This window comes from Plecotus auritus (genome assembly GCF_963455305.1).
Source record: "Plecotus auritus genome assembly, chromosome: 8".
Taxonomy (NCBI): Eukaryota; Metazoa; Chordata; class Mammalia; order Chiroptera; family Vespertilionidae; genus Plecotus; species Plecotus auritus.
The window spans coordinates 529291-544915 of record NC_137782.1 but is presented as its reverse complement, the minus strand read 5'-3'; the positions used below and the strand labels follow the sequence as shown (position 1 = coordinate 544915).

Below are 15625 nucleotides of genomic sequence, written 5' to 3'. Positions count from 1 at the left end.
CGCAGGTCCCCAGGCCCAGGATCCGGGGAGAGGGCGCCCCTCTCGGAGGGCGAGGCCGGGGAAGCGAGGGGAGAGAGCGAGCGCGCGGGGAGGTCGCGCCGCGGGTCCCGGGGAGAAAGGGCACCGGGTGGGGGTGGAACGGGACGGTGTGGCGAAGGCGCAGAGCCGGCTGCAGCCCAGGCCGAGGGGGAGGAAGCGGGGCCCGGGCCGAGGATTAGGGGCCCTCGGGAGGGGAGGGCCAGCCGCAGCCTGAATCCCGTGAAGACGGAGGGGGGAGGAGCGCGCGGGGAGGGGGCGCGTCGGGACCGGGGCGCGCGGCGGGCGGGCGGGCGGGGGGCGCGCCGTCACCTGTATTGTCTGAAGAGCTGGTCCGACTCCCGGAAGCCGTTGTTGAGCAGCATGTTGATGCCGGCGAGGGCCAGCTCCGCGTCCTGCAGGGGCGCCCCGGCCGCCGGGTCCGCGTCCTCCCGCCCGCGCGGCCGCTGCTGCTCGGCGCCGGCCATGGGCGCGGGGCCTGCGCTGGCCGGGAGGTGGTGCAGCCGTGCGGCCCGAGCGCCCGGATCCGCGCTTCACCTGCCGGGGGCGCAGCGGGCGGGCGGGCGGGCGGGCGGCGGGGCGGGGCGGGGGCGGGGCTGCGGCGCAGGGGAGCGTGGGCGCGCCCGCCGCCTCCCGCCGGGGATTACTCAGCAGCCGCCCGGCTCGGGGGCACCGCAGCCGAATCCGTTTCCGGGTGTCTGTCACCCTGGAGCCCGGGTCCCAACGCCGCCGCTTCCTGCGCCCGGCGCCCCTGCCTTCCGGCGCCCCCCGCGCCCAGCCCGCTCGGACACCCACGAGACCCCGAGGCCGAGACCGTGACCCCTTCCTCCCCAAGGGCCGGACCCCGGGGTCCCCAAGCCGGAGAGGGCTAGCGGCTTTGCAGGGGGGGCGGGGAACTCCGCCCGAAACGCACGCGGCCGGCGCCCGCGACCCCTAACCCGATCCTGTTCCTGGGCAGCCCACCAGCGGGTGGCAGCCAATCCCCGTGGAGGCGGGGGGCGGGGTCCCCAACACACACCCCTCCCCCCACGCCCGCCCATCGCTGCCCAGCGCCCAGCGCGGAGGAACTGGAGCTGCTCCTGTCCCGCTGCACCCACCTCTCTGGTCGGTGCAGGGGGACAGGAGGATGGGTGGAGACCCGTGTGGCATGGACCGAAAGGCGTAAAAGTCATAATCTGCCCAAGCGCCTTGGACTCGCACCCTGACAGCTGTACTGTCTTTCCGAGGGGAGAGACCCCGGGGAGGCTGTGACCCCAGGTCAAAGGTGGCTGAACGCCGTCCCTAGGGCGCGCTTGCTAGGATTCCTGGGCGGGGAACGTCGTGGAGACAAACAACCCGTAAATTATTTGTGGTTTTCTCTAAAGTTGTTTCTTGCCTTTATTTTAGCAATAGCGCTAACGTGGTGTTACCATCAAGACGACGATGGCCTTAAATGTTAACCCCCTTTTGCAAATCATGGCAGTTCTTAGGGCGGACTTGATGCATGCCGATCTGGAGAAAATTTGCCACTGAAATGGTTTTTAACACTTAAAGCCATATTCAGGGGATAGGCCATGAGTTTCAAATATGCCCACCATTATAAAGCAATCAATAAAACAAATGGACACGGGAGAGATGACACGTGCACAGAATCCTATCACAGACGTTGCTAGCATCTGTGACTGGAGCCGTCTCCCACAAACCCGCACCGTGGTCCCCACATTCAGCTTCAACTTGAAAAGCCCCGTGGATCGCGGTCCCTTCTCAGCATCCCTGTGGCTGCTACAAATCCATGCTGAGGCCCTGTGCTTCGGGAGCCACAAATCACCTGAAGACGCAACAAAAGGGATGCTTCTCGCCCCTGGAAATGCAGGAGCCATTGCATCCCTGCAATCTGAGAAGAATTTGACATGTTGACCTTTTTTTTTTTTTTTTATCCAAGCACTCTTGGGTTTAAAATAGCGTTAGTTTCCAGTAGCCTCGTGGCCACAGACCTTCACCGCAGTAGAAGCTGTGACGTGGGTTTTTTTTTTTTTTTAAATATATTTTATTGATTTTTTACAGAGAGGAAGGGAGAGGAATAGAGAGTTGGAAATATCGATGAGAGAGAAACATCGATCAGCTGCCTCCCGCACACCCCCTACTGGGGATGTGCCCGCTACCAAGGTACATGCCCTTGACCGGAATCGAACCCGGGACCCTTCAGTCCGCAGGCCGACGCTCTATCCACTGAGCCACACCGGGTAGGGCTGTGACGTGGGTTTTAGGGAGCGGAGCGTGAGGGGAGAAGCAGGCCCCTGGGCGTGTGCAGTGGTCAACATGGCAATGGGTGCTGGGTGGGTTAGGTGCCCCTGAGCGGCACTGAGAGCCAGACCCTGAGGGGCAGGGGGCCGCATGTTCTTTAATGCGTTTACGTGTGTGTTTTCTCGGGCCGCTGATGCAGGCTCCGTACCGGCCACGCCAGTGAGGGGGCCCTGGCCACCACTGCCATTGGTCACAGGAGCTGGCCCCGTGCCCGGCGCTCACAGCTGCCTGAACTTTGGATCTGTGGAACCACCCACCCCCAAATCGTGAAACAATCTAGTCAACGAGGGAGGGAAGACAGAGAGCAGCACCCACCTTAGCCGATGGCCTGGAGCCCTGGAGCCCCACCCCCCTCCCCGGCCAGGAGGAGGCAGCCGGGCCCGTTCTCTCTGTTCCTATTACCGGGAAGAGGGAGAAAAATGTCCAGAAATTGAGGGCGCCAGGGGCAGTGTTAACACGTTGTACCTGGGGCCCTGCAGCTAACAATGGCCGGAGGGGTGCGCAAAATCAAAGCAACCTTTGTGGGCCTGGATTTGTCTCCAGAACCTAGCACCTTCGCCCAGCTGGCCTGTGTGGCTCAGTGGTTGGGCGTCCACCCACGCACGAAGGATAGAAGGTTCAGTTCCCGGTCAGGGCACAGGCCCGGGTTTTGGCTGGATCCCCAGTGGGGGCGTGCAGCAGGCAGCCAATCCATCCATGTCCCTCTCTCATCGGTGTTTCTCTCTCTCTCTAAAAATAAAAATATATTTTTTAAAAAGAATCTAGCACCGTTGGTTATGGTTACATAGACTTACTGAAATCTAACTGTTGAATGATTGGGGTGAGGTCCAGTGCAACTGCCCAGCACCCCTATATATGGGCAGTGGGGGGCAGTGAGGGGTAGTGGGGGGGTGGTGAGGGGCAGTGGGGGGTGGTGAGGGGCAGTGGGGGCTGTGGGGGTGGTGAGGGGAAGTGGGGGGAGGTGAGGGGTAGTGGGGGGCTGTGGGGGTAGTGAGGGGTAGTGGGGGACAGTGAGGGACAGTGGGGGTGGTGAGGGGCAGTGGGGGGTGGTGAGGGACAGTGGGGGATAGTGGGGAGCGGTGAGGGGAAGTTGGGGGAGGTGAGGGGTAGTGGGGGCTATGGGGGTAGTGGGGGACAGTGAGGGACAGTGGGGGTGGTGGGGGACAGTGGGGGGCAGTGGGGGCGTGATGTGGACAGGATAACACTGCCAGGAACTGTACACCAGCTATGTGCCAGATCCGCTTTAACCAGACACCAAAACAATCGCATTAGCAACAGCATCGGGGACAGCTTCAAATATTTGCTCTGTGATAAGGGACACAGAGAGGATTGGAACGTGGGCCTTGGGCCTGGGGATCCTGGAGAGACCACGCAGGAACCAGGAATTACACTCATGCTCCACAGCTGCGGTGGGCACTGACCTTTGGCCCAGACTCACCTGGCCGATGGGGAGTGAGGCTGGTGGTGTTTGCTTCGCCAGATAATAATGGCAGATGAGGATGGATGTTGAAGCGGCCCTGGCTGCACTGCCGACAAGAGGAAGGTGAATCTACTTGCGAACACATTAGGGCAGCGGTGGGCAAACTCATTCGTCAGCAGAGCCAAATATCAACAGGACGACGATTGAAATTTCTTTGGAGAGCCAAAAACCGACACCTGCGCATGGGCCACAAAGTTTCAATGCCCGCACGTGGCACTTTGTGGAAGAGCCACACTCAAGGGGCCCAAGAGCCGCATGTGGCTCGTGAGCCGCAGTTTGCCAACCACTCGCCGCAGTTTGCCGACCACACACGAGTTTCTCAGCGCCTCCCAGGCTAATGCTGTCTGCAAGCACTTGGCCCCAGTCCAGTGCAGTCCTTACCCAAGAGCTTCTTTTGGATGAAAAGAGGAAAACGGGGAAGAGGGAAAGGAGAGGGGGGAGGAGGGGAGGGAAGGGGAAGGGGAGGGGGAGGGGGGAGGAGGGGAGGGAAGGGGAAGGGGAGGGGGAGGGGGGGAGGAGGGGAGGGAGAGGGGGGGAGGAGAGGAGGGGGGAGGGGGAGGAAGGGGAAGGAGAGGGAAAGGAGGAGGAAAGGAGAGGGGAGAGGCTGGAAAGAAGAGGGGGATGGAGGGGGGAGGGGAGGGAGGAGAAGAAAAGAGACGACGCTGGAGTGAAGGGAAGAACCCATTCCTTTCCACACCCCTCCGGTGGGCACGGTCAGCGTGCTGCGGTCTCCGTGAGAGTTCAGCATGAAGACAACTCCCGTCTAAATGACCAGGGAAAAGGCGCAGACTTTTGTAAGCGGAAATGCTTTGGTTCGAGTCACAGAAACACGAACCCACACTGTCTCAGAGTCCCCTGGTTTACTTTGAAGGGCATTTCCCCACACGGGGCTGCCCGGGGCTGCAGCAGGAGGGCCCCGCCTCGCCTCCCGCCTCTAGTGCTGCCACGGGGTGCGGTGGCCTCATCCCACGTGGGCCCTCCGCCCCCTCATCCCACGTGGGCCCTCCGCCCCCCCATCCCACCCGGGCCCTCCGCCCCCTCATCCCACGTGGGCCCTCCGCCCCCTCATCCCACGTGGGCCCTCCGCCCCCTCATCCCACCCGGGCCCTCCGCCCCCTCATCCCACGTGGGCCCTCCGCCCCCTCATCCCACGTGGGCCCTCCGCCCCCTCATCCCACGTGGGCCCTCCGCCCCCTCATCCCACGTGGGCCCTCCGCCCCCTCATCCCACGTGGGCCCTCCGCCCCCTCATCCCACGTGGGCCCTCCGCCCCATCCCACGTGGGCCCTCTGCCCCCATAGGTGGGCCCTCGCCCCCGATCCAGGATCCCAGGTGGGCCCTCCACCCCCTCATCCCACGTGGGCCCTCCGCCCCCATAGGTGGTCCCTCCGCCCCATCCCAGGTCAGCCGGGAGCCCCCAGGCCACCCCCTTTCTATCCCCGGCATCACTTCTCAAATCTTAACCAAGATCCCCGAGTCGAGTCTCATTGGCTTTGACGCGCCAGGTGCTCACTCTTGAGCCAATCAAGGTGGCTAGGAGGCGGCCCATGGTGATGACTCGGCCAATCGGAGCTGCGCCTGCATCGGGAGGCGGAACCTACTCGGTGCAAAGGCCGAGGCTGGGAATTGCAGGCCGTGGGAAGAGGAACAGCAGTGGGTGTGGGACCCCATGCCCTCTGCGCTGGCCTTCCTGACCGCCTCCTGAGTTTGGGGGTGACAATGCGGCGCCTCAGACAATGTGTGACCTGCGGGCAAGCCTGCGGGTGCGGCGAGGCTGCATGAAAACGTTAGTGATGCCCATTGCCGTGCCCTCCCGTGTCTTTCGTGAACTGCCTGCGCGATCAGGGGACACAAACGCGGGTTCCCAGAAGGCCTGGATCCTAAAGCGGGGGAGCGGGGCGTGAGGTCCCTGATTTTCACGTTTCACGGGCTTTGCTAGCCACCCAGCCTCCGACCCCACTGGGGGCGAGGGGGCAGGTCAGCTGCTCCTGGTGGACCTGGGTCCAAGGCTGAGCAACCCCGGCTGGTCCGCCCTGCTCTCCTCGGTGGGTCACCAGCCGGCCTGGGAGGGTGGGGGGGGGGCGGGGGGAGTGGGGACCCACAGGGTTCACCTGGCTCTTCTCCAGCAGGAGCGACGGCCCCACGGAAACTCACTGCCCACCCGTGTGTTTGGGTCCGGGTTTAAGTTTCTATTCGGGGCGGGAAACCGTTCCCTCTGGGTAGGACGCCTCCCGCCGGCCTTTCCCCAAACCAGAGCCCCAGCGACTTTGGGGCTAAGCTTGGGTTGAGCTCTTTGTTCCGCTGCTGCATGGACCCAGGGGTGCGACTGGGGAGACGGCCTCAGCCCTCCTCCCCTCGGGGTACCTGCCTCCCAGGGGAGTGAGCAGTGCGGCCCTGCCTCTCCGCCTCAGAGGGTCTCTCTCTCTCTCACGCTCCTCCGCCCCCTCCCATCCCCTTTGCCTTCCTTCCTGCACCCCTTCCCTGTAACCCACCTCTGCTTCCCCATGGCAGATCCACTGACCCTTCTCCTTCCTCCAGAAAGAACCGTCTCCCTCCCCCAGGCCTCCTCAGGGTGAGCACACCCTGCAGCTTCCGGGGGCCCTCCCTGTCCTCGCTTCGCGGTCTGTTGCTCTGAGGGCAAGGCCGTCTCTCCTTTCAGGTCTGGGCCTGCCCAGTCCCCGGGGAGGGGCGCGGAGCTCCGGTCTGGGGAGAGGTGACAGAGACACGGGAAGTCCCATCCTGTCCCGGGCGCTGTGGCCTTTCTCGGCGTGCATCTAACACAGGGGTGGGCAAACTTTTTGACTCGAGGGCCACAATGGGTTCTTAAACTGGACTTGGAGGGCCGGAACAAAAGCATGGATGGAGTGTTTGTGTGAACCAATATAAATTCAAAGTAAAGGAGCGGAGGGGAGAGCAAGAGAACCGGATAGAACAGCCGGATCCGGCCCGCAGGCCGTAGTTTGCCCAAGGCTGCTCTAACCACTAGGCTCTCCCCGACCCGGTTGGGGGGGGGAGGAGGAGGACGCCTTGCTGGTTACCTCACCACCGACGTGGATCTGTTTCGGGGGGAACTAGCAGCAGCCTTGGCCTTGGCGGCCCAGGTGGATCTGTTTCCAAACCTTAAAGTGGAGTCAGATTCCCTGGGGCTGCCCAGAGCGCCATAGCCAACCCTTCCCGCCCCAGGGCGCACACCAGCTGTTGCTAACATTCGGCGCACACCACGCGTACCTTGTTTTGCCGACCTAATAAGAAATAGCTATACTGCTTATCTCCTCACTGTTGATCTAGTGGCTGTTGACTTTTTTGTTATTTGACCATCGAGGGGCGTAGAGGCCAGTGCCGAGTAAACAGCCAGGCACGGCGTGTTTCAGACGTGCTGGCGGCACCGGGTTGAAAGTCGCCGGCGTAGGGCGTGCCGTCGGTGCTCCATGCCTGTGTGTACGCCGCGTGGCGAGGGCGAGCTGCCAGCGGGTGAGGAGGAAGTGGGGCGAGGGAGACTGGGCCCCGAGTCCAGACCGTAGATTACGGTTCTGGTTCTGCACGGCCTTCACTTTGTGACCTGCAGCGATGCTACGTCCCCTCCCTCAGCCTCCGTGCCCCCACCCCGTGTATCACCTACAGGGCAGGAGGAAGTGCTTCACGGCTGTGATAGCAGGCAGGATCCGCTTCTGTACAGTGAGTTCTCTAACAGCGTTCACCCAGTGGTCCCTCTGTCCACATGCCTATCTCAGCTGATATCAGCCACGGGAGAGTCCAGGCAATGTGGGGATGATCAGCTTAAACCACTTCCAACATCAGCAGTACACGTGTGCTGTTACACTCCAGCCGAGGAAGCAGTGGAGACTTCCTTCAGAACGTGGAAGAGAAGTCAAAGTACGCATACCCAGGTTTTGGAGTTCTTCGTCCGGTTCTAACCTGCTTCCTCTTTAATAATCCATTTTTATGTTTTTGACACGGTCTGAAGGGCTGGACAAGGAAATCGATAACCTGTGGCATGAAGATTTTTTTTTATATATATTTTATTGATTTTTTACAGAGAGGAAGGGAGAGGGAGAGAGAGTTAGAAACATCGATGAGAGAGAAACATCGATCAGCTGCCTCCTGCACACTCCCCACTGGGGATGTGCCCGCAACCCAGGTACATGCCCTTGACTGGAATCGAACCCGGAACCCTTCAGTCCGCAGGCCGACGCTCTATCCACTGAGCCAAACCGGTTAGGGCTGGCATGAAGATTTTTAAAATGCATCTTCTATGTCCTGCATGCGTAACGTGTTTCCCAGTCAGCTCTTGTCCGTCTTTGCAAGGAGAGGTGTATCACATATAAAACAACGCTTTCTTCAGAAACCCTGTGCTCTGATCCGGGTTTAAGTTAGCGATGCTGCCCTACCCAGTTTGGATCAGTCGATAGAGCGCTGACCTGTGGATTGAAGGGTCCTGGGTTTGATTCTAGTCAAGGGCACATGCCCGGGTTGCAGGCTCGATCCCCAGTGTGGGGCGTGCAGGAGGCAGCCGATCCATGATTCTCTCTCATCCTGGATGTTTCTCTCTCTCTCCCTCTCCCTTCCTTTCTGAAATCAAAACAACAACAACAATAAACATATAAGTTAGCAATGCCCATGTTCCAACCAGAACTCAGCACCACTCAACTACCCCCAGTCACTTAGGGAACTAGCTGAAGAGAACGTTCCTGTCGGTGCAGGGAACGCACAGAGGTACTGCCTGTGCGCACGCGCGGACATGCCGAGCTGAGTGTCTGGACCAGGGGTGGGCAAACTACGGCCCGCGGGCCGGATCCGGCCCGTTTGGCTGTTCTATCCGGCCCGTGGAGCCGAAAGAGCGGAGGGTTCTCTTGCTCTCCCCTCCACTCCTTTACTTTGAATTTATATTAGTTCACACAAACACTCCCTCCATGCTTTTGTTCCGGCCCTCCGGTCCAGTTTAAGAACCCATGGTGGCCCTCGAGTCAAAAAGTTTGCCCACCCCTGGTCTGGACCCTGCTTTTCCCAGGATGCTTGCTGAGCGTTGCCACGGTCAGACAGGGGATGCAAAGTGCTGGCAATGTTTGGACAAACAGCACGAGGCCTCCAGTTACTGCCGATGAGACACGGAGCCAGATGCACACTCCCTGCTCTCCTGTAGGTATTAAGGCCACGTGACCTTGACTCAAAGTGTTTTGGAATCGGTGTCATCCTTGGATTGACTCTGTAAATGACTACAACAAATGAAACACTTAGGGACTGACGGTCACTGGCTTTCTGTGAATGTGTTGTTGTTTTTTCACACCTTCAGGGTTAACGTATGGGCCACCCAGAATGCCTGTTACTAATTTACAGCCAGTCCTTGGTTTTTAAAATATATATTTTTATTGATTTCAGAGAGGAAGGGAGAGGGAGATAGAAACATCAATGATGAGAAACATCAACTGATTGGCTGCCTCCTGCACACTCCCTATTGGGGAGCGAGCCTGCAACCCGGGCATGTGCCCCGGACCGGATTCAAACCTGGGACCCTTCAGTCCACAGGCCGACGCTCCATCCACTGAGCCACACCAGCCAGAGTGCCAGTCCTTGATTTTTGAGCCCCAGAATAGTATTCATCAGTTTGAGTCATCGAAGGGAGCTAGTCACTCTTGTTGATCACATTCCTATTTACCTTCAAAAGACCCATGGTAACTGAAAACAGGTAAAACACTGGGAATAAAATTTTGAAGATAATTCCAGAAGAGGAGGCAGACTGTCTAGATCCAAGGAGTCGGTTACATCATTGATTCCTGACGACCTTTCTCAAGGTCCTTGACCGAGGGGGACAGGTCCCAGGGCCTGAGGTCAGCAGTTTCCAGCTGAACCCAGGCCAGGTGGACCAGGGCGCCAGGCCGGCCAGGACTCTGCTAGGCGAGCCCAGATGAAGGCGGACCAGAAAGGGCTGGTAAAACCACAGAGAGGGCTGGTAAAACCACGGCATTGCCAGTGAGGCTGGTGGAGGAACGTCTTAGCCGGAAGGCCAGGCCATCAGCCTCATGCAAGACCTGGAGCCTGCTTTCACGGTTAAACTTCAGTTCAGAACACCGTGGGAAGGCAAGGCTAACAGGACTGCCCGGGCCGAGTCCGGGACTGAGGTTTCTCATGCAATGACCCCTGGGAAAGGTCAAAGTCGGTGGTGCGGGCGTGGGCAGGTAAACAGCCATCTCAGACGGTGATGAAAGAAAATGGAGTTTAGCCCTGACCGGTTTGGCTCAGTGGATAGAGCGTCAGCCTGTGGACTGAAGGGTCCCAGGTTCGATCCGGTCAAGGGCACGTACCTTGGTTGCAGGCACATCCCTAGTAGGTGGTGTGCAGGAGGCAGCTGATCGATGTTTCTCTCTCATCGATGTTTCTAACTCTCTATCCCTCTCTCTTCCTCTCCGTAAAAAAAAAATCAATAAAATATATATATTAAAAAAGAAAAGAAAATGGAGTTTATTTAGGGAAAAGGGGGTGGGGGTGGGATACCCAAAGGGAACATGCCTCCAAGTTCTCTCACTGTCTAGATGCGTTCCAGAGCTGCAGAACCCCCAAAACTGGGGGCAGTAAGAGTGTAGACAGCCCCAGAGCGATGGCGATGGGCCAGGGACAGGCAGAAAGGCCCGATGCCTAGCGAGGGGCAAAACGGGAAAGCAAGCACCTCGCCCCAGGGTAGCCTTCCTCCCCAGCATGTCACCGGCCCTGCAGCTTAGACCCCTGCCCTTTCCTCCCCAAAGATCACGTCGCGGCCTCAGGTGTAGTTCGGCTCCAGGACCAGCTGCATTGACTGATGGCCCCAGCCCCGGCACTGACCCATCAGTGGAGGCCCTGATGCTGAGCGAGCACCCTGGGAGCTGGTGGGTACTCTGTGGAGACCCTCCCCTGAGACCGGCCCTACGCTTCCCACCCGCAAGAGGGAGAGAAATTCGCTCCGGATGAAGGACCCCGCGCGCGAGCTCTCTGCAGGGAGCACGCCCGGGTCCTTCCCCCAGGCACGTGTCCCCAACCCCTCAGGGACCCCCTGAGACTTGCCACCAGGGGAGCAATGGGCAGTGGCAGCTTGTCCCGGGCTCACCCCGACCCTGTCCCCAAGGCCCCCTTTTCTCTGACGTCCCAGCGTGTCGCTGTCCCAAGCATATTTCTGCTGCCATCATGGACCCTGTACCCGCTGGCTCGGTCCTGTGTAGCCCTTCCCTTTGGATATCCCACCCCCACCCCCTTTTCCCTAAATAAACTCCATTTTCTTTCATCGCCGTCTGAGATGGCTGCTTACCTGCCCGCGCCCACACCACCGACTTTGACCTTTCCCAGAGGTCATGGCATGAGAAACCTCAGTCCTGGCCTCGGCTCTGGACAGTCCTGTTAGCCTGGGTCACGTTGCTTAACCTCTTTCAGCTTCCGTTTCATCATCAACAAACATAAACGATCATGAAGTCCCTGCTGACCTCCTAGGACGGCCGGGATAACCAGGGGCCCCGACACCTACGTGTTCCGTGGGGTCCCTGCAAGGCGAAAGCATGGGGCTTCTTGTTTAAACAGTACTAAGAAGGTCACCATGGCAACAGCAGAGCCTCAGAGCCATAATCCTCAGCTCTCAACTCACCTGAGCCCCAAGTCGTCCCATGGCAGGCAGCCGGGGAGGATGGACAGAGAGACCGGCTCCGTTAGGAACCCATCAGTCATGTCAAAGGGATGCGGAGAGCCGCGGCGAGCACCCAGGATGACGCAGGCGTCGGCTGGAAACAAGGGCCTTCGCGTGAGCAGGCCTGGAAGCGGCCGTGTGCACAGGGGCCGGGCTGCAGGCGTGCCTTTAAAGGGTGGGGCTGTTCTCCCACAGTCACAGCTTCCTGCGGGCAGGGTGGTCATTTCTTAATGCTGTCCCCTAAGTCCCCGCCTCCGTGCCCCCAGGAGCTCCTCCTCTCAGGACCAGCCTGACCCCCCCCCCTCCCCGGTCCACCGTGTGGTGGGGATCTGAGGAGCGACTGGAGCTGCAACTTCCGCGGAGCCTTTGTCCAGGACGCAGGCGGGGCCTGGTTAGGCCGTTCACAGCCACGTAAACATGTGTGTAAATGCGTGGGGCTCCTTTTTTAAAATGACTTTCAAATAGGCCTTTTATTGTTTTTTGCATATATATCTATTTTATTGATTTCAGAGAGAAAGGGAGAGAGAGAGAGGGAGAAACATCAACGATGAGAGGGAATCATGGATCGGCTGCCTCCTGCACGCCCCCCACTGGGGATGGAGCCCGCAACCTGGGCCTGTGCCCTGACCAGGAATCCAACCGTGACCTCCTGGTTCATAGGTCGACGCTCAACCACGGAGCCACACTGGCTGGGCTTCATGTACGTCTTTTAAAACTAATAAAAACTGGGGGTCACCAAGGACGAACCTAAGGGGAGTTCCGAAAGCAAACGCGGAACAGAACAGCCTCGCTCTGAGCCGCCATCAGAATGAAGAAGCCGGCGTGGGGAAGAAGCCTCGCCCAGAGCTGGTGTCTGTAAGTGTCCGTGGTTATTAGGACCGTTACTGACGACGACAGGCGATTACTCTCCACCCAGAGCAGGGCTGATCTGTGAGCGCGGCTCCTGGAAGATGGTGTGGACGTCGGCGAACACACCATCCGAGGTCTCTCCGTCCCCCGTGTCTCTGAAGGAGGACACGAGTTTCCATGCCCCGAATCGGCTCCAGAGAACCCTGGGGAACCCAGTGTCTCCCCAGGAGGGCGCCCACCTGGGCCCGAGGACAAGCTCCTGCGGTGCAGGGCGGGGCCTCGTCTCCCTGAGTAAGGAGGTCTGGGCGCCGAGCATCGGCCACCGGCCTGTGCACGCAGACTTCCAGGCTCCACCTTCCAAAGGTGATGAGGCGTGGGACCCAGGAATGACCATTGCACACACACACACATGTGCACACACACACACACAAATTGTTGAGTAGGGCAATGCCATCCTTCCGGCCACGTGTATGCTTCCCGCCAGAGGAGGACAAGGTCCAGGAAAAGCTCGCTGGACACCAGGAGGCAGGCCACACCAGGACTGGACCTGTCCTGAAGGCACGTGAGCGCACACCTGCTCCATCCCCTCCCAAGCCCAGTCAGCCCCAGGCCACGGGGGAGCATTGTCCGCAGAGACTGCATGCAAGCGTGACTCTCCAGCTCCGGGGCTGCCAGCCGCCACCCCGTGTCCCTTGGATATTCCATCCCCCACCCCCTCCCTTAAATAAATATATTTTTCTTTATCCACCGTCTGAGATGGCCGTTGGGCCTGCCCACGCGCATCACCCACCATGTTCACCTTTCCATAAGGATGCTGAGGCCAAAGGAAGCGGGTCCCGGTTTCCAGAATGACCCTCTGGAGGCTCAGACACGCTCCCTGCTCCCTGGTGAGCATCAGCAGGAACTGAGGACCCCCGGGCTCTGCAGGCCGGCACTGTTAACGGGCCGGCCCTGGTCCCCCCACGCTGGCCTGACCTTAAGGTGAGCACAGGGTGGAGGGAGCCACCTGAGAGCTCAGGAGGCAGAGCTCCCACACTCGGCTGCATGTTAGCAGCACCCAGGAAGCGGGGACCCTGCACCCCCTCTGCCAGAACCCCATTAGACGCCCAAGCGCTTGTGAAGCACCTGCCCACCACGCCTCGGGCTCCCGCACAAAGATCCTAAAGCTACAGGCCGGTCTCCTTGGGTGACGACAACTGATGTTGCTGTCTCTGTAGCTGACTTCCCCACCATCTTACTGTAGACCAACGGGAGCCGTGGCACAGAATAAAGGGATCGCTCCTGAGGAAGACACGAAGGTCTTTTCCTGTTGTAGCGTCCGCCGGAATATCTAAGGATGATCACGGAGACATCGGAACGCCTCCCGCCCCGCTGTTCTCCGCCTTCCTTTACTTCCTGCCTCGCGATCCTGGGAGCAGCGGGAAAAGTTGTCCAAAATGAATGCCTTCAGCCGCGTGGCCTGAGGGATGGGAAGGCTTTGTTCACTGTCACAGTTCCTTTAAGGTGGATCCGAAGCCAGTGATGCCATGGGAACGGCCAAACCTCTACCGTCAAACGGGTCCTTTCTCACGTCCCCCCGGGGAATTAACGTGTGTGTGTGTGTGTGTGTGTGTGTGTGTGTGTGTGTGTGTTCGTGGAGATTCGTTTTATAAATAAGCATCCGAAGGGCATGGCCAGTGGGGCCGACTGAGTTATTTTACGTCGAAGGGGCCTCAGGCTTTATAACGCTTAGGGCCCGCCCACCCAGCGCGGCGGGCACTTATCGGTAGAGGTGTAACTCCCCTAGAGCGCGAGGGTACCTAGGGTTGTAGCTGTTGTTGGCTAACCTCACATTAACGCACACCTTTGAACCTGACCCTCCATGGAATACCATGGAGCCACTTCACTCTCCGGTATGAGCAGGATTTTTAAGAATGGCCCATTTCATCTGAGGAAATTCACTCTGGGAACTCTTCCTTCAGCTCCGCCTCTTGTCCTTTTCACCTGAAAAGGCCTTGGGTCCTGTCCTCCGTGTGCAGCGTACTTTAACGTCGAAGACGAGCCTGACCAGGTAACGAGATGCACGGTGAAAGCATGAAGTGATCTAACAGCGGGATTCTTCCTAGCACGCATGCCGTCCCGTTAGTCACTGTCACACAGAAACCTGGCATTTCTGAGCGGCGGGACCGTTCTCAGGACCTGGCCCCGCCTTCGAAGCTGGTGGCAGGATGCAGCCGTGGGGGAGTGGGGGGGTGGGGGTGGCGGGGACAGTACTGAGGAGACAAGAAGGAACCGGGAAGAGAAGCCAGGCTCCGGCCACTGTTGCAGAAAGCTCTTCCTTCCCTCCCCCAGAACCCGGGGGCACAAGGTGGGTCACCGCACGCTACATCGGATTAAGAGGCTGATGCAGCTCGGCCGGCCGGCGTGGCTCAGGGGTTGAGCGTTGACCTATGAACCAGGAGGTCACGGTTGGATTCCCGGTCAGGGCACAGGCCCGGGTTGCAGGCTCCATCCCCAGTGTGGGGCATGCAGGAGGCAGCCAATCCATGATTCTCTCTCATTATTGATGTTTCTATCTCTCCCGCCCCCTTCCTCTCTGAAATCAATAAAAACATATATGTATATATATATATATTTTAAAGAGGGCTGATGCGGCCTGGGAGTCTTCTCTGAGCTGCCCCCGGGCACAGCTTCTCCGGCCAGAGCGTCTGGCGGCAGCTCCTGCTCGGGGTGTGGTCCGTGGGTCTGACCGGCCTGCCAATCACTCAGTGGTGATGCCAGGGAGAAGCGGGCCATGCGTGTTAAACAGGTTGCTGCCCTCCAAGCACGGGACGTCCAGTGTCCATCATCACCGCGAACTCGGAAACACGGACAAGCTGCTGCAGCCGGAGAGCGGGGGCGCAAGGCTCGCTGTCTCTGGAGGAGCCGAGATCACCCCCGGCGGCCGCGCTTTCTCCGCGACCTGGTACACGTGCGGCCTTTCGAGGTATTGCAACGCATCCTCACTTGCTTATGTTTGGCCTCCCCTCCCCCAGGCTTCGTGAGGACGGAGACCTAGGTCTGTCTTATCTCCCTTCGCACACGCCCAGGACAACAGGAACTCGGGAACTTTTTGTTTAACAAATGGGGGCCATGTCACATCATTTGTAGAAAAGACATTCCAAATATATCCTCCCCCCCCTCACCCCCGTTCACCGGGGTCTTATTCAACCACGTTAACCGAACCCCTGGCTTACCCACCTGCGGCCCGCTGAGGACATGGATCCGGCCCGCCGGGGGCCGCTGCCTGTCCTGCTTAGCAGCCGACGCGTCCCGGGCCCGCAGTGCGCATAGGAATTTGTTTGTAGTTTTTTTTTT

At 59.4% G+C, this 15625-nt stretch overlaps 1 protein-coding gene across 2 annotated transcripts in view; it reads right to left on the bottom strand.

Annotated features, from left to right (window-relative positions):
- TTC39C (tetratricopeptide repeat domain 39C) overlaps window positions 1-624 on the bottom strand; it is a 42391-nt gene extending 41767 nt beyond the window's left edge. Inside the window, exon 1 of one of the 2 annotated variants that reach the window (XM_080686796.1) lies at window positions 349-624. In XM_080686796.1, the coding sequence (XP_080542922.1) occupies window positions 349-503 (155 nt within the window). In that variant the 5' untranslated portion in view covers window positions 504-624. The remainder of the gene's footprint in view (window positions 1-348) is intronic. The other variant, XM_080686797.1, reaches the window with a different exon arrangement.
- Window positions 625-15625: the final 15001 nt, after the last annotated feature.